This window comes from Salmo salar, chromosome 09 (genome assembly GCF_965601325.2).
Source record: "Salmo salar chromosome 09, fSalSal1, whole genome shotgun sequence".
NCBI lineage: Eukaryota > Metazoa > Chordata > Actinopteri > Salmoniformes > Salmonidae > Salmo > Salmo salar.
Window position 1 is genome coordinate 32,556,346 of NC_138299.1, and position 23,580 is coordinate 32,579,925.

Here is a 23,580-nt window from a genome sequence, read left to right on the forward strand (position 1 = left end):
ATTGATAATGCCCTCAACCGGTGTTTGGAGGATATACAGTTCATTCCGAAATTATTCAGACGCCTTGACTTTTTCCATGTTTTTATGTTACTGCCTTATTCTAAAATGAATTCGTTTTTTTCACTCGTCAATCTACACAAAATACCACACAAGGACAAAGCAAAGCAGGTTTTTAGAAATTTTGGAAAATGTATTAAAAATACAAAAATATATCACATTTTCTTAAGTATTCTGACCCTTTACTTAGTACTTTGTTGAAGCACCTTTGGCAACGATTACATCCTCAAGTGTTCTTGTGTATGATGCTACAATCTTGGCACACCTGTATTTGGGGAGTTTCTCCCATTCTTCTCTGTAGATCCACTCAAGCTCTGTTAGGTTGGATGGGGAGCATCTCTGCACAGCTATTTTCGGGTCTCTCCATAGATGTTTGATCGGGTTCAAGTCCGGGCTCTGGCTGGGCCACTCAAGGACATTCAGAGACTTGTCCCGAAGCCACTCCTACGTTGTCTTGGCTGTTTTCTTAGGGTCGTTGTCCTGTTGGAAGGTGAACCTTCACTCCAGTCTGAGGTCCTGAGCACTCTGGTGCAGGTTTTCATCAAGGATCTCTCTGTACTTTTCTACGTTCATCTTTGCCTCGATCCTGACTAGTCTCCCAGTCCCTGCCGCTGAAATACACAGCATGATGCTGCCATTACGATGCTTCACACTAGGGATGTTGCAAGTTTTCTTCCAGACATGATGCTTGGCATTCATCGGACCAGAGAATCTTGTTGTCATGGTCTGAGACTCTTTTTAGGTGCCTTTTGGCAAACTCCAAGTGGACTGTCATGTGCCTTTTACTGAGGAGTGGCTTCCGTCTGTCCACTCTACCATAAAGGCCTGATTTGTGGAGTCCTGTGGAGATGGTTGTCTTTCTGGAAGGTTCTCCCATCTCCACAGAAGAACTCTGGATCACTTGTCAGAGTGACCATCGGGTTCTTGGTCACCTCCTTGATCAAGGCCCTTCTCCCCCGATTGCTCAGTTTGGCCAGGCGACCAGCTCTAGGAAGATTCTTGGTGGTTCCAAATTTCTTCCGTCTAAGAATGATGCCAATTGTGTTCTTGGGGACCTTCAATGCTGCAGACATTTTTTAGTACACTTCCCCAGATCTGTGTCTCAACACAATCCTGTCTCGGAGCTCTACGGACAATTCCTTCAACCTCACGGCTTGGTTTTTGCTCTGACATGCACTGTGAACTGTGGGACCTTATGTAGACAGGTGTGTGCCTTTTCAAATCATGTCCAATCAATTGAATTTACCACAGGTGGACTCCAATCAAGTCGTAGAAACATCTCAAGGATGATCAATGGAAACAGGATTCACCTGAGCTCAATTTTGAGTCTCATAGCAAAGGGTCTGAATACTTATGTGAGTTAGTGAGGGGCCGGGAATGTCTGTATGTAACAGAATGTTAATCATGCTAAACTATTAGCAGTATAGCAGTCTCACATTAGTTTCTTAGTTAATCATATCGAATTCAAATTAAATGTATATATCCCATATACATACAGTGCATTCGGAAAGTATTCAGACCCCTTGACTTTTCCCACATTTTGTTATGTTACAGCCTTATTCTAAAATAGATAAATATTTTTTCCCCCCCTCATTAATCCACACACAATAACCCATAATGACAAAGCGAAAACATGTTTTGGAATTTGCAAATGTATTAAAAATAAAAAACATACCTTATTTACAAATACAACAAATGCCTTAACTCACAGACCGTGAAACTTGACTGTGTGGTTGGGATCCCGTTCTGCAGGTTTGAGTGTGGACCGTCCGTGTGCACGAGCTGTGAAGGTGGACTGCCCGTGTCCTATGGCCCAGATCGTAGCGCGTGGCGGGGTGGTGTGGGCCCTCAGCCAACACAGGGCCGTCTTCTACAGAGATGGCCTCAGCAGCTACTGCTCTGAGGGGGAAATGTGGAAGTTTGACAAAATCAGGTAGGACCTTTTTCTGAAAAAGAGAACCTGTGTGTCGTAGGCCCCAGTAACAGTGATAGTGGAGTTAGCTCTGCTCGGTTCTTGTGACACCCCTGTGGGTTGTGGTCAATCCAGATAATTGTAATTTAACAGTGAAACTTTCACCTTTTTCGAAAAGAGGAAGGAAGATGTGTGTCATAGAGGCCTCGTAGCAGTGAACGTTTAGTTAGTATGACCGACCAGGGTTCAAATCCAGATCTCCAGCATGCCACAGGACTGTGCTAGCCTGCTGAGCTAAAGCCTCTTAGGCATTAGCTTGGGGAGCTAATGCAAGTATTCAGGACTCAGGCAATGTTAGCTTTCTTTGCTGATCATTACATATTCGTGTGAATGTGTTTTTCCTCCTCCCAAAGTGAGAGTCAGGGTCTGGAGCCCATCTGTATAGCCCTGGGAGAGAGCAACACGGCTTGGGCTCTGGACACCAGCGGCAGTCTGTGGTTCAGGACTGGAGTCACTGCCAGGAAGCCCCAGGGGGAAGATGACCACTGGTGGCAGGTTGGTATCCTACAGACTGTGTTCAATGTTACTCACACCCATCATTTCCATACGTCGCATATCTTGAACTATGATCGTTTAAGAGTATGTATTATTAAAGTCAAATTTAGGATGGTTTGCATTAGACTTCACCCTAGGATGAGTATGGGTCTGGTGCCGACATAGATGGTCGCCTCGCTTCGAGTCCTTAGGAAACTATGCAGTATTTATTTTTTATATTCTTATGTATTATTTCTTACATTATTACCCCAGGAAATCTTAAGTCTTATTACATACAGCCGGGAAGAACTATTGGATATAAGAACGACGTCAACTTACCAACATTATGACCAGGAATACAACTTTCCCAAAGCGGATCCTTTGTTCAGACCACCACCCAGGACAATGGATCTAATCCCAGAAGCTGACCCAAAACAACGTTGCCGCAGAAGAGACAGACGGAGCGGCCTCCTGGTCAGGCTCCGTAGGCGTGCACACCGCCCACCGCTTCCGAGTATACTACTCACCCATGTCCAGTCTCTTGCCAACAGGGGAGACGAAATTAGAGCAAGGGTTACCTTATAGAGAGACATCAGAGATTGCAACATTCTCTGTTTCACGGAAACATGGCTCTCGGGATACGTTGTCGGAATCGGTTCAGCCACTGAGCTTCTCCATGCATCGCACCAACAGAGATAAACACCTCTCTGGGAAGAAGAAGGACGGGGGTGTATGCTTCATGATTAACGACTCATGGTATAATCATAACAACATACATGAACTCAAGTCCTTCTGCACACCCGACCTAGAATTCCTTACAATCAAATGCCGGCCATATTATCTCCCAAGAGAATTCTCGTCAGTTATCGTCACAGCTGTGTATATACCCCCTCAAGCAGACCCCATGACAACCCTCAAAGAACTTCACTGAAAACCATATATCCTGAGGCTGCATTTATTGTAGCTGGGGATTTTAACAAAGCAAATTTGAGAACAAGGCTGCCTAAATTCTATCAATATATTGATTGCAGCATTCGCGCGGGCAATACACTCGATCACTGCTACTCTAACTTCCGCGATGTAATCAAGGCCCTCCCTTCGGCAAATCTGACCACGACTCCATCTTGCTCCTACCGTCTTATAGGCAGAAACTTAAACTGTATGTACCCGTGACTAGAACCATTCAAAGCTGGTCTGACCAATCGGAATCCACGCTTCAAGATCGTTTTGATCACGCAGACTGGGAAATGTTCTGAGCAGCCTCAAAGAATAACATCGATCTAGACGCTGACTCTGTGAGTGATTTTATAAGGAAGTGCATTGGAGATGTTGTACACACTGTGACTATTAAAACCTACCCTAACCAGAATCCCTGGATGGATGGCGACTTTTCCGCAAAACTGAAAGTGCGAACCACCACATTTAACCATGGAAAAGAGGACTGGCAATATGGCCAAATATTAACAGTGTAGTTATTCCCTCCGCAATGCAATCAAACCAGTGAGATGCCAGTACAGGGACAAAGTGGAGTCGCAATTCAACGGCTCAGACATGAGACGTATGTGGCAGGTTCTACAGGAAATCACGGACTACAAAAAGAAAACCAGCCACGTCACGGACACCGACGTCACGCATCCACACAAACTAAAAACCTTCTTTGCCCGCTTTGAGGAAAATACAGTGCCACCGTCGCGGCCAGCTGACAAGGTCTGCGGCCCCCCTCCTTCTCCATGGCCAACGTAAGAAATTTAACGTGTTAACCCTCGCAAGGCTGCTGGCCCAGACGGCATCCCAAGCCGCATGAGCAGACCAGCTGGCTGGTGTGTTTACGGACATATTCAATCTTTGAGAGACTAGTCAAGGATCATATCACCTCTACCTTACCGGCCACCCTAGACCCACTTCAGTTTGCATACCACCCCAACAGGTCCAAAGACGATGCAATCGCCATCACACTGCACACTGCCCTTTCCCATCTGGACAAGAGGAATACCTATGTAAGAATGTCAACCCTGTCCTGTGCAATTGGGTCCTGGACTTTTTTGATGGGCCGTCCCCAGGTGGTGAAAGTAGGAAACAAAATCTCCACTTCGCTGACCCTCAACCCCACAGGGTGCATGCTCAGCTCCCTCCTGTACTCCCTGTTCACCCATGACTGCGTGGCTATGCACGCCTCCAACTCAGTCATAAAGTTTGCAGACGACACAACAGTAGTGGGCTTGATTACCAACAATGAAGAAACAGCCTACAGGGAGGAGGTGAGGGCACTCGGAGTGTGGTGTCAGAAATCAACCTCTCACTCAAAAGGTCAACAAAACAGAGGATTTGATTGTGGACTTCAGGAAACAGCAGAGGGAGCACCCCCCTATCCACATCAACGGGACAGTAGTGGAGAAGGTGGGAAGCTTCAAGTTTCTCGGCGTACACATCACAGACAAACTGAAATGGTCCACCCACACAGACGGTGTGGTGAAGAAGGCGCAACAGCGCCTCTTCAACCTCAGGAGGCTGATGAAATTTGGCTTGTCACCCAAAACCCTGACTAACTTTTACAGATGCTCAATCGAAAGCATCCTGTTGGGCTGTATCACCGCCTGGTACAGCAACTGCACCGCCCTCAACCGCAAGGTTCTCCAGAGGGTGGTGCGGTCTGCACACAACGCATCACCGGGGGCAAACAACCTGCCGTCCAAGACACCTACAGCACCCGATGTCACAGGAAGGCCAAAAGATCTTCAAGGACAACAACCACCTGAGCCACTGCCTGTTCACCCCACTACCATCCAGAAGGCGAGGTCAGTACAGGTGCATCAAAACTGGGACCGAGAGACTGAAAAAAAGCTTTTTTCTCAAGGCCATCGGACTGCTAAACAGCAATCACTAACTCAGAGAGGCTGCTGCCTACATTGACACCCAATAAATGGATCACTAGTCACTTTAAACAATGCCACTTTAAATAATGCAACTTTAATATTGTTTACATATCTTACATTACTCATCTCATATGTATATACTGTACCTTATACCATCTATTGCACCTTGCCTATGCCGCTCGGCCATCACTCATCCATATATTGATATGTACATATTCTTATGCCATCCCTTTAGATTTGTGTGTATTAGGTAGTTGTTGTGGAATTGTTAGATTACTTGTTAGATATTACTGCACTGTCGGAACCAGAAGTACAAGCTTTTCGCTACACTCGCGTTAACATCTGCTAACCATGGCACAACTTCTAATGCTTATACATTTCTGGCCTTTTATTCCCTCTCTCTTCCTCACCCTCCTTACCCCCCCCCTCCCTCCTTTTCAGGTGAGCATCACAGACTATGTGGTGTTTGATCAGGGCAGTCTGTTCCAGACTCTGATCCAGGCCACTCAGAACATGGCCATAGCCACCAAGGCCCCGGTGGAGCGGGTTGCAGAGTGCCTCCGCATGGCCTTCCTGTCCCAGCAGTTCCAGTGCCAGCCCAGCCTGGTCTGCTCCAACACCAGCGGCGTCTGGATTGCATCCGGCAGGAACAACTTCCATGTCGCCAAGGGCAGCCTCAGCGGTGTGAATTTATGAACCTCAAGACTTGCATTAGCTTTCCAAGCTAATGCCTAGGCTTCAGCTCAGTGGGTTAACACAGATGCTTAGTCATGAGGAATTTTCATTTTTGTTTTCTGCATTGGAATGCAATTTATGGAATGCACTTTCTGACATGACTACACTTCACATAACTTAATCAGCTAAGCATTGCTTTATTGGCACCTTCTGTTTTAAGTCAGTGTGGTGGACAGGGACTTTTTGTGTGAATACTGCAGTGTGTTCAGTGTGACAGTGATGTGTTGTGACGCCACAGGTATGTTCTGGCAGGGTGTGGTACCCAGAGGAACCGTTTCAGCCACCAAGTGGGCATTCGTCTATTCCTCGGCTGTACTCAGTAAAGAAGGTAATACACAAAACACAATATTGTAATACAAACATAACACGCCCTACCCACCCTCCACCTGATGGCAACAACCCATCTCAAATATATTAACAGAAATAAGGAAGACCACTGTTATCTGTGTCTCTCTGTGTAGTGACATCTGCCGCTGTTATCTGTGTCTCTCTGTGTTGTACATCACAAATATGTGACTGACTGTATCTGTGTCTCTGCAGGGAGCTTCCTGTGGCTGGGCCAGAGCAGGAAAGACCTGTTCTGTGTTTGGGACCAGGATGGTCAGATGCACCCCACCACAGTCCAACTGCCACAGGACACAGAGATGGTCCAGCTCTCTGCCTGCCGCGATGCCCTGTGGGGACTGGACCAACACGGCCGCGTCCACATCCGCACCCTCTCCACTAGCTGCCCCACCGGTATGCACTGGAACCTACTGGACCTCAGCCAGCTCGGTAAGGCCACCATCTTCACATTTAGAAATAACACTGGGCAGATCACAAGCTAGGGTAGCTAAGTGGAGACCAGATGGCTCTGCTAATACATGGCTCTGCTAGATGCTCAATGCAAAAATAATTTTGTGATTTTGTTTGGCGCATTGGTGTTGTGTTCCCTCACAGGGAGGTTGATTGCAGTAGTTATGTGGTGTTTCCACTCTGTTTTGTGGGAAAACAAAATGTTTCCTACATTTCATTATACTGCAGTAACTCATTAATTTGGTCTGCAGATATTAAAGGAACATTTAGTTGTGTATATATTGGCAATAGGTATTATGTTTTATAGCCATTACATAACTGATCAGGCTAGGACATCTGTTCCTAGTCTCACATATGTATCTAGTACATGTTGTATCTAGCACATGTTGTATGTCTAGTCTGTCAAATGTCAGCCTGTCTTTTGGTGTCAGTTGCGTGTAGCTGCATACTTTCATACAGCCATCTTAGTGTCCCCACCAGCTCAGGTTGTGTCCCCCGGTCGGCTACGATTCTGACACCTCCTAGCTGCAGACCGTCTGACTCTGACCTAATTCACGTCTCTATAGACCCTTTTTCAGTACACGACATACTGACGTCACACACAGATTCGCGCCACTCTTGGCGGCAGTAAGAAAGCCATTGCCATTTGCGCACATTCAACAAACAAACATTATATTAAGCAGGACATTCATACAAGCCTTAAAATCCAATTATAATCCAAATGTAGTGTGAAATGCACCTGTAAGCAACATGTAAATAGAGGCTTTTTTGCTGTCTTTCTGTAAGAACTCCCCCTTGTTCTGCCACCAACTTGTGCACATCGCCCTCTTGCGACAATGTTTGTAAACACAGAAAGGGGTCTATATGCGGTTGTTTTTCTAGTCCTAGTCACATCCTTTGGCAATGCAGGGAGAGCAATAAACTATCACACCTGAAGCAGAGGATCTGGACTTCAAAGGTAAGAGCCAGGTAGGTAGAAAGACTGTTTACAACAGTGTATGAAGACCCGTTTTGTCCTCCTCTTGATTGGCCGCGGACACAGATTCTACAGGCTGGTGTCAGATGTCACTCGCTTCCCCACTTTTACGAGGGAGGTGTTGATTTTCTTGGTATTGGCAGCTGGTACTTACGTAAGACTTGTTTTGTATTAAGGTCTTCCTTGAGCAAGGTGTCAAAGTTCAGGCTAGGTATGGAAAAGATCAAGTCAAGGGTACAATCACTGAGACTGACCTGTCAATACTCCATGCTGAAGGAATGTCAGGTAAATTCACCAAAGAAAAAGACCTAATCTGCTTTTAGGTTGAAGTGTTGTTTACATGGCCTTTAGATTTTGTTTGTTGTCACCACATCTCAAGCAGTGAGCTGACATGTCTGCAGAAAACACATGATCCTAAACAGATATTGGACCGATGTGTTACTCTCATTTGGCAGACGGCCTAATCTTTAACAACTCAGTCACTACTAGGCTTGATAATATCGAGTATCAGTGATATTTGACATTGACGATATATGGTTGACATATTCTGATGTGCAAGACGATACTATATTTGAACTTTACAAATCAAAGGGTGCAGTTTCATCAGTTAGGCTGTATCAATGTTCAAACTCGAATGAATTATCTATTTTTATGTATTTATTTATGAGAAGGTAACTATGTCACAAATAAGCAGAAAAATTGCACAGTCTGGAATGATTTACTACTCATTAGCAGCGTAAAACGATATCGGATACCAGTGATATTTGGAGTAGCATTACCTTGGAATAGGTCTACCCAAATATCGCCCAACCATCCATAGTCCCAACCCTCCATTCCTAGAGTTCAGTGTTAGCTTACTTTCCATGGATTTTTTTTATGATCTAATAGCAGATAGGTTTCTACCCTTGGCTAGATCCACCAGGGACTTGGTAGAAGCTTCAGTGTTTGTTTATTGAAGAGGTTCAGGTTGTATATGTTCTGCTGCTGGAAAGTGGCGGGTGCAAATAGACAGCCATATGATGACAGCAGACAGCTGTAGCCAGGTCCTATTGGGCTCTGTGTGCATCACAATGTAACATGAGCGGGGAAGGAGCTGAGAGTGCACTCATTTTTAGCCCTGTTCTGTTAGTGTCATTGACCACATGATCTAAGTCTCCAAACTAGAACGCTGCACAGGGACATAATGTTTTTGACACCTTTCACAGTTCATTATAGTTCATGAAGGGTAGTTTAGAAAGTGATGCCATAGTGACATTTGCAAGTATAGCTTCTTTTACGTAAGATGTTCATTGGGTGTAGAACATTTTTTTATTATAAAAGGTTGATTTACATTATAGAGGTCAGAGTTGAAAGGGTGATGTCCAAGGTCATGAATGTCCAGAAAACATTATTCCTTGACCTGAGCTTTGAAGACCACTCTGAGCAGCCAAGCATAGAAGCTGCAACACCATATACACTATTCAGAAAGATACAAAGACCTGTTTCGGCCTTGCCCTGAGACGTGGCTGAAGACCATGTGTCTATAGTCTTGACTAAGGGAACGTTTAGGACTAATCTTTTCTTAGAATGTATTTTGCCCAGAAGTTCCAGGAGTATTTCTATAGGTTATCAATGATCAACATATGAGGTCTTCCTGGGTTATCTGTATTTGGAGAGGTGGAAATCCCGATCTTCTGACAGGCTGGTTAAGTATGATATTAGCACGGGTTATGATAGTAAAAGAAGACCCAGCAGATATGACAGCTACCTATCTACAGTTTAGAAGTTGCCCCCTGCCCCAGTCTCTCCCCACACAGACCTTTGTTACAGAATGTCAAATAGCTTAATCAAATAGTGATAATGTGATACATGGAAAGAGCAATGACTCACCCCTGGAAGGGTTGTCCATTAACCTTTCCACAAAAGAACTAAAGACAAGCAACTTTGATGCCTCTGTCTCCATAGCCTACTTCACAAAATAATTCACTTAATTTGAGTCCGCAACCTTACCTAAAGATGAAAATACGATGTTTTTAAAGGATGAGGGATGAAGCCATTTTTTGTTCAATTGAAATAATTTGGCTTATTTGCCTTGGTTAAAACCCCTTGGCCTTCACCCAGTACCCTTCCCTGAACTTAGTCACTGTCACTAGCCGGCTATTACCCGGTTACTCAACCCTGCACCTTAGAGGCTGTTGCCCTATGTACTGGTCACTTTAATAATGGAACACTGGTCACTTTAATATTGTTGACATACTGTATTCTAGTCAAGGCCATCCTATTAAACTATTGCTATACATATACTATTCTATCCTACCTATTCTACCGATACGCTACATATTCTAACTCTCATACTGTCCATAATGTCTATACATCCCATCACATATACACAGTTGAAGTCGGAAGTTTACATACACCTTAGCCAAATACATTTAAACTCAGTTTTTCACAATTCCTGGCATTTAATCCTAGTAACAATTCCCTGTCTTAGGTCAGTTAGGATAACCACTTTATTTTAAGAATGTGAAATGTCAGAATAATAGAGAATTACTTCTTTCAGCTTATTTCTTTCATCACATTCCCAGTGGGTCAGAAGTTCACATACACTCAATTAGTATTTGGTAGCATTGCGTTGAACAATTTAAACTTGGGTCAACCGTTTCGGGTAGCCTTCCACAAGCTTCCCACAATAAGTTGGGTGAATTTTGGCCCATTCCTCCTGACAGAGCTGGTATAACTGAGTCAGGTTTGTAGGCCTCCTTGCTTGCACATGCTTTTTCAGTTCTGCCCACAAATGTTCTATAGGATTGAGGTCAAGGCTTTGTGATGGCCACTCCAATACCTTGACTTTGTTGTCTTTAAGCCATTTTGCCACAACTTTGGAAGTATGCTTGGGGTCATTGTCCATTTGGAAGACCCATTTGCGACCAAGCTTTAGCTTCCTGACTAATGTTGCTTCAGTATATCCACATAATTGTTGTTCCTCATGACGACATTGTGAAGTGCACCAGTCCCTCCTGCAGCAAAGCACCCCCACAACATCATGCAGCCACCCCTGTGCTTCACGGTTGGGATGGTGTTCTTTGGCTTGCAAGCATCCCCCTTTTTCCTCCAAACATAACGATGGTCATTATGACCAAACAGTTCTATTTTTGTTTCATCAGACGAGAGGACATTTCTCCAAGAAGTATGATCTTTGTCCCCATGTGCAGTTGCAAACCGTAGTCTGGCTTTTTTATGGGGGTTTTGGAGCAGTGTCTTCTTCCTTTCTGAGCGGCCTTTCAGGTTATGTCGATATAGGACTTGTTTTACTGTGGATATAAATACTTTTGTACCAGTTTCCTCCAGCATCTTCACAAGGTCCTTTGCTGCTGTTCTGGGATAGATTTGCACTTTTCGCACCAAAGTACGTTCATCTCTAAGAGACAGAATGCATCTCCTTCCTGAGCGGTATGACGGCTGCGTGGTCCCATGGTGTTTATACTTGTGTACTATTGTTTGTACAGATGAACGTGGTACCTTCAGGCTTTTTGAAATTGCTCCCAAGGATGAACCAGACTTTTGGAGGTCTACAATTATTTTTCTGAGGTCTTGGCTGATTTTCTTTTGATTTTCCCATGATGTCAAGCAAAGATGCACTGGGTTTGAAGGTAGGCCTTGAAATACATCCACAGGTACACCTCCAATTGACTCAAATGATGTCAATTAGCTTATCAGAAGCTTCTAAAGCCATGACATAATTTCCTGGAGTTTCCAAGCTGTTTAAAGGCACAGTCAACTTAGTGGATGTAAACTTCTGACCCACTGGAATTGTGATTTTGGACACACCTGCTCATTCAAGGGTTTTTCTTTATTTTTACTATTTTCTACAGTTTAGAATAATAGTGACAACATCAAAACTATGAAATAACCTGTAGCACTCACGTCTTTAGCCATGAAAGGCTGGTCATGGCTCACATCAACACCATTATCCCAGAAACCCTAGACCCACTCCAATTTGCATACCGCACCAACAGATCTACAGATGATGCAATCCCTATTGCACTCCACGCTGCCCTTTCCCACCTGGACAAAAGGAACACCTACGTGAGAATGCTATTCATTGACTACAGCTCAGCGTTCAACACCATAGTGCCCTCAGCTCATCAATAAGCTAAGTAACCTGGGACTAAACACCTCCCTCTACAGCTAGATCCTAGAATTCCTGACGGGCTGCCCCCAGGTGGTAAGGGTAGGTAACAACACATCCGCCACGCTGATCCTCAACACGGGGGCCCCTCAGGGGTGCGTGCTCAGTCCCCTCCTGCTCTCCCTGTTCACTCCTGGCTGCACAGCCAGGCACGACTCCAACACCATCATTAAGTTTGCCGATGACACAACAGTGGTAGGCCTGATCACCGACAACGATGAGACAGCCTATAGGGAGGAGGTCAGAGACCTGACCGTGGGGTGCAAGGACAACAACCTCCCCCTCAACATGATCAAGACAAAGGAGATGAATGTGGACTCCAGGAAAAGGACGACCGAGCACGCCCCCATTCTCATTGACAAGACTGTAGTGGAGCAGATTGAGAGCTTCAAGTTCCTTGGTGTCCACATCACTCCCATTCAGATAACTCTTTGAAGTGTTTGCATTATCAATATGCCGCCTCCTGTTCTAAGTGATGTGTTTAGATTAAAAGGACTGCCCAACAGATGTCATCAATATGATAGGATATCATAGAGGAGCATCAAGGTTAGTATGACAATTTAACAAACCAGTTAAATTTGTCAACTTCCTGCACTGAGGTGTCTGTGAGGACTTCCAGACATGTTGCCCTCCTCTCTGGGTTGCCTGCCTATATCCATATTCTCTTTGCAACATCACATGCCCTATTAAGTTTGGGAAAGGTAAATATCATGCTTCTCCACTGGCTGTTTTATGCAAATGTGAGCTATTAAAAATTAATGGTAAGAGAGAAACCCTGTTTGTGAGTTTATTTACAGAGGAAAAATAGACCAAGGAACGAGTTCCAGGAGTTATTCTGCTTGGCTGTGCTCTATGAATGGTCCAGTGACAGGTCTTGACCTATGCATTTGTCACATACATTTCAAGGCTTGCAATGGCAGCGCAATGTACGTCACTCACTGAATGTTTAAAGTAGACGTAGCTAGGTCATTGTTTGTTTAGAGGTCGCCCATCCCAATAGTCAGATTTTGTAATCTGTGTGAGATTACTGTGACATAATAGTGTTTTGTCACATGGACTTAGTGTGTTGTGCTGCAAAAAGCAATAGCCATGGCTGTGGTTGCTGTGTTAGGCTGCTTACTAAACAATAGTAATAGAGACTTGTACATACACTCTATATTACTCCCAGTTAAAATTAGCCTATTATCAAAGCCGGTTACAACATTATGTAAATGTCATGAAGAAAGACTTCCAAGAAGCTGAAGAACTGATTTTGGTTTGCTTTGTCTTGCAGATCAGGTAAGGCTGGTCAGCGTATCGTGTGGCAGTCAGAACGTGTGGGCGTGTGATGGCTATGGGATGGTCTATTTCCGCGTGGGAACGCAACCTTTCAACCCCAGCATGATGCTTCCTGCCTGGATCTGTATCGAACCACCAGAGCAGGTAAAGCCAGTCTAACCACAGTGTATAGTTTATATGGGTCTTTCTATGAACTAGGGTACCAGTGAGCATTTATTTTATTGGACAACTGTTTGGAGCTTTTACAAAGTCATTAATTAATAAATAAAATGTATGTGAATGCATTAAGATATAAAGGAGGAACATGGATACATTCAATATAATTCATAAATTGAATTAAAACATATGTTTAAGCCCTTTCTCATGCTTGGAGTCTTCACAGATTTGGCAAAAATCATGTGACATAAAACACTACCTTTCTTTCCTTACATTTATGATATTGTTTGTTATATAGTAAGCTTTTAACAATTGAATTACACTTTGACCCTGATCCTGTGAAATTCCTGGATATTGTTGTCTTTTTTTTTTGTATGGAGATCTCGGAAGTGTACTGTAACCTGGTATAATTTCGTATCTCCCTATGTTATGGTGTGAAAACAGTTTTCATGGGCACACATATCCAAAAAGATGTATGTGATTGCAAAATCCAATGCTTCAAACAGAAAGAGTAATTTTAATATGATTAATAAAGCAAAAATCAATACCGTCATTAACGGGGTTTTTCAATAATTACACTAGTTATTTGATGCACGTTTGATATCTAGCTGTTTAGTTACATGGGGACATTATCGTGCAACAGCTGATTCAGGAAAGGATTTTCTGAATGACAGTCAAGTGGTAAAGAGCTTGTGTGATACTGCATGTGATTTAACAACTGCCAAGGTGCGGGAATTCATGTTTATTTCAAGGATTGACAGAACATTTCTGTGTCTGTTGTTATGGTGGTCAATATAATTAGCCTAATTTGTGGACAACATTAAATCAAGATACCTGAGTTAAGATTACGGTCCATGTACGTTTTGATCTCTTGTTTTCCGTAGTTAAATGGAGCAATCGGGAATGTGAAAACGGCTGTTTATTCGTTTTTGAATAGAAATCTGTGGGTGTGTCCAGGTTACACCTGTGCAAATCTGTGTGCATAACAATGTAATTAAACATCCAACAAATGCCTCAGGAGTTGTGCTGTAGATCCACCACACACCCCAGCGGGTTGTGGAGTCCTGTCCAGAAACAACCCCTTGCCCCAGAGAATTGGACAGGTGTAAGCTATTCCACCAAAATTCCACCAAGCCTATCAGAGGGTAAGGTGGAGCTCTCACCATGTCACCACCCATCAATCCCTCTCAGATCTCCACAAGTGTCTAGACTCTGGGCAGTAGGAGCTATGGGTTGTTTATGGACAGGCCATGGGTGTTATGGTAGCTCAGTCAGTCAGTCTGGCGCTGTCAAAAACATGTAATAGCTGTCAAATATTTGACAGAGTGTGAGAGGTGAGTGATGAGAGTGTGACAGGTGAGTGATGCAACAGTTTTTTTTTTTTTTTTCGTTTTTATTTAACCTTTAACTAGGCAAGTCAGTTAAGCATAAATTCTTATTTACAATGACGACCAACTACGGCCAAACCCGGATGATGCTGGGCCAATTGTGCACCGCCCTATGGGACTCCCAATCACGGCCGGTTGTGATACACCCTGGAATCGAACCAGGGTCTGTAGTGACGCCTCTAGCACTGAGATGCAGTGCCTTAGACCGCTGCGCCACTCATGTTAGAGAGTGACGGGTGAGGGATGTTTCCTCCGTTCCTCACCTTCCTCTCAAAGCACATTGGGGTAGAGGAGGGAAGGTTCTTCCTCTTAGGCTTCAATGCACTTTCAAGGAGAGACAAGAAGTGGAGGGAATCAGGATAGAGGAAGCATGAATGGGATGTCTAGTTTTCACACACTTCTTGAAGAGTTTACTAATTATAATCATTTAATTATTGGTTATTATTATTGTCAATTATGTTGTTTACAGAACTCACTGTATTATATTATTATATCGACTATTAAAAAATAGAGATGCTGTTTATCTTTTTCATCCTAATGGAAGGTTAAGCATGGCTATAAATGATAGAGAAGTTGACTAAAGCACAAACAGACCTGGCTACTAGGCATGACAAAATAAACATGCAGTATCCATGTTAGATGTGACATTTGAATTACATGTAGATGTTTTGTTGTTGCTAGGAGTTATGGTCTCATTGTGCCTTTTATACACTCATATTCCTTTTACATGTGAAGCAGCAAGAAAATCATATTTAAATGTATATCAAACCATTTTGAAGTGTTGACCTTGATGTCACAAATTGGCTCCTTTTATTTATAGAAAGACCAATATGATTACCTACATTGTACATCTGCCTGCATTTGATTAATACAGTGATGGTTGCTTATGTATTTTATTTTTAAGTCAATCCTCATATCTTCAGACTGTTAAATAGTCTTAGCATTTTACTGTAGATATTGATGATAAAGTAATTCTGGAGACATACCAGACACAAATATTTGACTCTCACACTGAGTTTATAATTCAGCCCATGATATCTCCTGTTGTGCTGTGTTGTTGACACCGTCATGGTTTCCTGCTCCATCAGCCACTAGGAGTGCATTTTATTAGAATCCACACCAGTCCCAACGACAGCATGCTGTGGGCCATGGACAACAGAGGGAACATACATGTTCGCATGGGAATCACAGACGAGATGCCTGTCGGCACCGACTGGGAACACATTCCAGGTAAATGACCTGACGATTGACCGACTAGTCAGACACCCAATGATAATTAATAACACCTTTGTCCGACTCCAAAGACTATGTAATGTACATATTCATAAGCGGAAGATCAGACACCCATTCATAAAACCTTTGTCCAAAGACTAGATCATAATTTTTCCTTTCGTTTATCCAATTTATTCCCAGGCCTGCAGGCCAGTCAGCTGGTGCTGAGTGTGAAGACTGTTTGGGTGCGCTGCCCCAACGGGGAGGTGGCGAGGCGCTATGGTATCACTGACAAGAACCCAGCAGGGGACTACTGGAAGAAGATACCAGGCCTGCTCAACTGGCTGACAGGTACATGCATGCATGTACCATACTCTCCTTTCCCTCTGCCACACGATATAAAACATCACAATAACCAAAAAATCTCACCACTTCTACAACCGTATATCTAAAACATCTTCCCCAGCTATACAGACAGCCCCCCAACGCACCATATCTCCTGAAACATCTCCACACTTTTTATCATTCTATAGAACTCATATTCAACCCTAAGGCGCGCAGAGACTATCCCATTAAATAATAAAGGGTCTGTTATCCCCCCACCTTTGACCCTGTTCCTTCTTGTTAGCCAAATAGCCAACTACGCCTGAGCAAACAGAAAATTCAACATAACACATTTGACCTTCTCCTTATTCGAATACCTGTATCCCATTATAAACATCCCAACAGTTAAAACCTCCCCCACAGACATTCCAACAGAGACAGTAATGGCATTAACCTGGCGCACACAGAAAACACATGAATCACAGTTTCTTTCATAACACAAGACATTCCAACAGAGACAGTAATGACATTAACCTGGTGCACACAGAAAACACATGAATCACAGTTTCTTTCATAACACAGAAAGGACACCCCTGCCTGATTCCCGGCTCAACCCGTGCCAACCAGCTGTTAGTGGCCAGGGCTCCATGTAGAACCCTCCACTGGAGGTCCCCTGACCTCTTTGGTACTGGGGGTTTGTAGAGCCCCCTCCATCTAAAACCCACCATACTCTCCTCCCCACATACCCCCTGCCACTGATGTGCCTTCACTCCTGTTAGGCTCCTAATGTTCCTCACCTTAACACATAGGTTGTAGAGGGCTTTACCTCCCACCCCTTCAAACTCCCCCAGGCTCGGAGTGTTAAAATCTAACAAGTCCTCCAGACCCCCTTGCCAGTCTCTCCCGTCTCCTGCAGTGGCGGAAACATTGGTGGCCCCTCTCCCTTTGGCCACTCAAACATCCCCCTTACCGGCTCAGACAGTGCCTCCTGGACCTCCTCCAGGAATCTCTCCAGCAGCCTAAGAGACGTTATTCCTGTTTGTTGTGCCAGGACATCCGGGGTTTTCCACCCCTCCTGTCCTAGCAGTCTCAGGTCACCCAGCCTTTGTAAACCCGCTGCCATCAGTTGCCTCTGCAGGGTGGCCGACTGAACCGATCTCAAAGGGATGGTTGGGTTGTGGAAAATAGGCTCCTCCCACAGCCCAGGCTCCACACCCCCTTCTCGTGTGGGCCTTAGCAGCTGCCAGGCCCTCAGCACTGCAGAGTAAAAATCTGAGAGACCTGCTGTTCTCAGCCTCTCCAGCTTCATGAGGAACAGCTGCTGGTCCAACCCTAATCCGCCAGCTCTCCTCAGCAGCGCTCATGCTGGTTCCCTCCAGCCAACACCAGTATGGTACAGCAGTCTCTGCACTGCCTTTAGTCGGAAAGCAGCCATCCTGCTCTCCAGTTTCACCAGGCCCTGTCCTCCTTTGTGGACGGTCATGTACAACACTGCCGCCCTCGGCCAGTGATGGCCCGACCAGAAAAAGTCCACCAGCTTGCGTTGCAGGTCTGCGAGCAGACCAACGGGGGGTCACCACCATCTCTAGCCTGACTAGACCCAGCCTCATCTACACCAACATCCATAGCCTGACTAGACCCAGCCTCAGCTACACCACCATCTATAGCATGACTAGACCCAGCCTCATCTACACCAACATCCATAGCCTGACTAGACCCAGCCTAATCTACACCAACATCCATAGCCTGACTAGACCCAGCCTCATCTACACCAACATCCATAGCCTGACTAGACCCAGCCTCATCTACACCAACATCCATAGCCTGACTAGACCCAGCCTCCGCTATACCACCATCTCTAGCCTGACTAGACCCAGCCTCATCTACCCCACCATCTCTAGCCTGACTAGACCCAGCCTCATCTACACCACCATCTCTAGCCTGACTAGACCCAGCCTCATCTACACCACCATCTCTAGCCTGACTAGACCCAGCCTCATCTACACCACCATCTCTAGCCTGACTAGACCCAGCCTCCGCTACCCCACCATCCATAGCCTGACTAGACCCAGCCTCATCTACACCACCATCTCTAGCCTGACTAGACCCAGCCTCCGCTACCCCACCATCTCTAGCCTGACTAGACCCAGCCTCATCTACACCACCATCTATAGCCTGACTAGACCCAGCCTCAGCTACACCACCATCCATAGCCTGACTAGACCCAGCCTCATCTACACCACCATCTATAATCTGACTAGACCCAGCCTCATCTACACCACCATCTCTAGCCTGACTAGACCCAGCCTCCGCTATACCACCATCCATAGCCTGACTAGACCCAGCCTCCGCTATACCACCATCCATAGCCTGACTAGACCCAGCCTCATCTACACCACCATCTATAGCATGACTAGACCCAGCTACACCACCATCTCTAGCCTGACTAGACCCAGCCTCGTCTACACCACCATCTCTAGCCTGACTAGGCCCAGCCTCGTCTACACCACCATCCATAGCATGACTAGACCCAGCTTCTGCTGTCTGCATCTCATTGCCCCCTGCACGTTGACCTCGATTTCCCCCACTGGCACTTGTGCCCTCATCTTGTCTACGGCCTTTATGTGGGCAAGCAAAACTCTTATTCCCCAAATCCCCACACTCAAAACACCGTAGACTATCTGTGCTGGCAAACCCTGCGTAGAGCCCCTCCCCATGCCTCACTTTAAAATGCACATTTAGCTGTTGTTTATGTTTCTGAATAACAATGAGCACTTGCCTCCGGAACGAAACAAGGTGTGCTTAACGGCATCTGCCTGAAAACCTGTCGACAGTACACGAAACCCGCTAGCAAACTTACCAAAACCACTCAGCTCTTTCCTTATTTGATCATCTGTAATAAACGGAGGCAAATTTGCAACTACTACCCTTGTCGAAGAGGCAAAATTGGCACCAACACACCCCTTACAAATATTCCACTAGCAATTAGCCTACCAACCAAATTTGCTCTTTTCATGAACACAACCACAGCTTTTTTCATTCTAGAAGCGGAAGAGAGATTCGAGAGCGGGAGGGAGATTCGAGAGCGGGAGGGAGATTCGAGAGCGAGAGAGACACATTTGAGATCTACTACATTGCAGTCAGAATACAGATCTACAAATCATCCCCAATAACTCCTTGTTAGGGGATCAACATTAGAAAGTTGTGTGCCTCTGCTTCGCCTTGCTCAAACTGATCACCTCCAACGTGCTGATTGTCCCACAGTGACACCCATGGACGAGCTGTGGGCTGTGAGTGTGTCTGGAGGTCTGAGGCACCGGCTCACCGAGACCCTGGTGCACAACACCATCAATTGCCATGTCAACACAGGCTCCCTGAGCGGAGAGGACCTGGAGGAGGAGTGGGAGGTCATCTAAAGAAGACTGAAATTGTGTTCTATTCCCTATATAGTGCACTACATTTGACTAGGGACCATAGTGCATAGGGCTCTGGTCAAGTCGTGGACTATGAAGGGAATATGGTACTATTTCTCACGTCTCTCCCCAACTGAAACAACCACTCTTTATTAATATTCACTTTGACTACTGAAGTGGGCTGCATTGCATTTATTGGTGGGCACTTTACCTACATTTTAATGTTATCATCCTATGTACATAATAGATTCTAAGGCAACTGCTAGGTGCTTATGAATCAGTACGGATTGCACAATGGCTCTGTGGACAGACAGGACGGGATAATTGGTGTTACCAAGGGAACGGGGGTGTCTCCCAGACCATCTCATGCTGTGTACCAGTGTTTACTTTTAACCTAACCCAACCAATCCCTATTGAATTTAATTTAACAAATGAATTGTTATATTATTTAAAAAATATATATATATATTGGTGACATTTTAGGAAGGTGATATTTTTCTTCATTTTAGTTAGTTTGCACTTTAGTTGAAGTGGGAAGGTAACTGCACTCCCAGTACACAGCACTAGTCAAGACTTGCTACCCTGAGACCGTACACAGCATTAGTCTAGACTTTATACCCTAAGACAGTCTGCTGTCTTAAAAGACATCCTCTCCCAAAGGAACTTACTGTAGCTCTTGTATTGTTTTTTTACATATCGATTTATCCCGATGAATACTGTACGTACCACAACACACTTAAGAGCCTTCCAATAGGGTATCTTCAATTAAATATTTACATCTGTCATACCTCTAGTCCAGTTGAACCACTACCACAGGAGTTATATAGGGCTATGGTCTTTGAATTATGTTTTCATGTTGTTTTAAAGGAAACTACAATGGTAGTATGAAGGAGATCCATTCTGTTTTTTTACTGTTTATAATAACACAGATGTAACATGACTGTAAGTACTTGAATGGAGTAATGTATTATGTTAGTCACAGTGCAAGGGTACCATATAAGTGTAGGTGCTTACTGTGCACATATTGATTGATGCTTCCTTTTTTACTGTGGAATGCTGTGCTCACTAAGGAAGGGATATTTGCAGGAGTTTGTTCTAGGAGATTTATAACACGTGTATTTTGTATAACTACCAGAAAGGGAAACGAACCAAATAATTTATTCAGTCTTAATACAGCTACTGTATAATTAAGGGAATCATGCATTTAATGGTACCATATTGTTGCTTCTGAATACTGTACTTTAGTGCTATTTCATCCTTAGGATTTTGCCAGTTCAATTCAGATTGACAAAGTCCGGGCCAGAAGTAGTGCACAATATAGATGAATAGGGTGCCATTTGAGATGTAAAATCAGATTGAATGACAGATGTTTTACACTAGACAGGAAAACCCAAAGATCGAGTTGAAGTAGCCCCTCTGTGTGTCTATATGGGATTCCATGGGATACACAGCACTGCAAGTCCACTGAATCCTGTTGTATGAATCCATGCCTCTCCTCAGTATGAATGAACTATCTTAATAAAGGTGTTTACAGTGACTCTGCCTGATGGTGCTGTATGATCACCATAGATAGAGCAGTGTTTCTCAACTCCATAGGACTGCACATTTTTACTCAAGCTCATCACTAACACAGTGCTGATCTGGAACAAAATTGTGGGGGCCTAGGATAGGACTGGAGCTGAGAATGTTTTCCTTCTGACCATGAGCCGTGCAATCGTCAGCAGAGAAAACAACCATGAATGTGTGCAAAAAGCACATTCAAACCATTGTGCCATGTTATGGGTGGGTGATACCATGCTGTGAAAAGTTCATGCTGTGCTATAGTTTTGGACCTAGTCTACTATTGTTTCTGTAGGTCTGTAAAACAAAACACTTCTCAGTTGCCTGTATAATTACTATAGTAATAACGTTCTCTGCACTGCTTCACTCCACAACCTCCAGATAATGGGGAAGTATATTCTGAATAAAAGAATACAACTGCAACAGGTTCTCTCGTGTACACAATAATACTCTTATTTACATTGCAACATTATTCAATTCACTCTACTTTAAAGTATGACAAGTCAAGATGTGTATTCTATGGTGCATTGTTTTTAAACATCAAAATGAAATAACCTTTTGAGTTGTTACTATTTACAAAGCTGCATACTGCATTTTATTCACACTATTAAAGCGTTCACACCATTGCCAAAAATAAACATTTGAGTCCTGTAGTCAGTAAAGTAGTTTTATCTGAGAGGTCTGAGAGAATCTTTATCTGGCATAGTGGTGTAGCCTGAAGTCCAGTGTTTTCAGAAAGTCTGGCAGAGAGTCCAGCTGTTTAACAGGTATAGACCGGGTCATCTTCTGCATAGCCTGAACAAAGAGAGAGGGAGGCGATAGTTCTAAGAGCCACTGGAACGCCTGCTCTCCAATAAGACTCTGCCACAGCGCTGGATTCTTCTGCAACTGTCCCTTCATTTGAAAATTTAATTTAGGCATGAAGAGAATGAGGTAACCAAGGCAGACGTGCTTGCTACGCATGTCAGGCTCGCCCTGGCGTATCTGATTTAGGAGGCAGTCCAAGGGGGTGTTCCCATCTCGGTCTGTGACATAAGGACATGCACCGTGTCCTAGTAACATAATCAAACACTCAGGGCGCACCAGTTCGCACGCCAGATGCAATGCGTCTTTGCCTCCTTGCATGTGAAAACATCCACGGGTGTTCAAGTAGCTCTGGCGCTCACTATCAGAGAAGTCTTTTAGGGAGTCCATGATCATTTCCAGGATAGTAATACGATTATAGCGGACAGCTACTGTGAGATGTGGTGTTGCTGATGCTTGGCAGCAGCAGAAGCTTTGACTGGGCATCTCCAGTGCACCGACAGAGTATCTGTTGAGCAGGTATCTGGCGTATTGTTGATGGTCGTGAACAAGTGCATACAGAAAAGCCTCGGGTGGAGTAAAAGAGCACGCCCGCCCTTCTTCTTCCCAATGAAACACTTCCATTGTCCGCATGTCCTCGAGCACCCATACTGGTAACAGGTCCCGCACTGCTTGGTAGAAGGCAAAGGAGGTTCTTTTGCACTGTTTCTCTGATTTATAATCGGCCCGGCTGTCAAACACACCTAGATCGTAAGGCATTGCTACTGTGTTCGGCAGATTCCTTTTAATTTCTGAATATACCTTTTTTGCAAGGTATAGCCTAGCACCTCTGTGCCAGCTCTGTTAACATCAACACAGGATGTCAATGTGATTTACAAGAGAACAGTTATAAATATAGAAAATAATCAATAGCTGAGTTCAGGGAACTTGGATAACACACGGCAAAAAGTTTTTCAAATAAAAATGAAAGCCTATAGCAAACGTAACGGCTCTTCTGTCTCGCTGCTCTTGGAGTCTGTGTTCAGTATGTTTCGGCTGTTATTGACTTGCTTCAAACCCTCTTCAGACTCCATCGGCAGTTTATATACCCTTGCTGGTGGCGAACGATAGTGGAACTTCCTTCACGACTGCCCTCGTTGGTCGCTCACTGCGTCAACAAAAATCCCCATTGGCTGTCTGATGACGACTCCAAGGTGAGATGAAGTGTGACGTCCTCAGTTCCAAGTGCAGTTAACTGTAAAGTATGTGTTAGGTGGACCATGTGAGCAATTTGTTTGGGCAACGCGCTGTCGCCCCCCCCCCCCCCCCCCCCCCCCCCCTATCGAATGTCCCCAGTGCATACAGAACCGTCCGGTGTATAGGACGCACGTTAGGTTGTGGGTCCACAGTGCATTA

The 23,580-nt window shown here is 44.6% G+C and overlaps 2 protein-coding genes across 3 annotated transcripts in view; one reads left to right on the forward strand and one right to left on the reverse strand.

Moving 5' to 3' along the window:
* Positions 1-21,804, forward strand: part of LOC106611195 (tectonin beta-propeller repeat-containing protein 2) — a 37,365-nt gene extending 15,561 nt beyond the window's left edge. For both annotated transcript variants that reach the window (XM_014211158.3, XM_082955734.1), the window contains 9 exons: positions 1,810-1,990; positions 2,383-2,524; positions 5,818-6,058; positions 6,350-6,439; positions 6,652-6,885; positions 13,324-13,472; positions 15,961-16,102; positions 16,286-16,435; positions 19,673-21,804. In XM_014211158.3, the coding sequence (XP_014066633.3) occupies positions 1,810-1,990; positions 2,383-2,524; positions 5,818-6,058; positions 6,350-6,439; positions 6,652-6,885; positions 13,324-13,472; positions 15,961-16,102; positions 16,286-16,435; positions 19,673-19,824 (1,481 nt within the window). In that variant the 3' untranslated portion in view covers positions 19,825-21,804. The remainder of the gene's footprint in view (positions 1-1,809; positions 1,991-2,382; positions 2,525-5,817; positions 6,059-6,349; positions 6,440-6,651; positions 6,886-13,323; positions 13,473-15,960; positions 16,103-16,285; positions 16,436-19,672) is intronic.
* On the reverse strand, positions 20,964-23,444 carry LOC106611197 (ankyrin repeat domain-containing protein 9). Its single transcript, XM_014211162.3, has one exon. It carries the CDS (start codon positions 22,942-22,944, stop codon positions 22,075-22,077), a length of 870 nt encoding a protein of 289 aa, XP_014066637.2. The 5' UTR covers positions 22,945-23,444; the 3' UTR covers positions 20,964-22,074.
* Positions 23,445-23,580: the final 136 nt, after the last annotated feature.

Bases quoted from the DNA above. Each gene is read 5' to 3' on its own strand.
- LOC106611197 (XM_014211162.3), bottom strand. From the start codon at position 22,944: ATGCCTTACGATCTAGGTGTGTTTGACAGCCGGGCCGATTATAAATCA.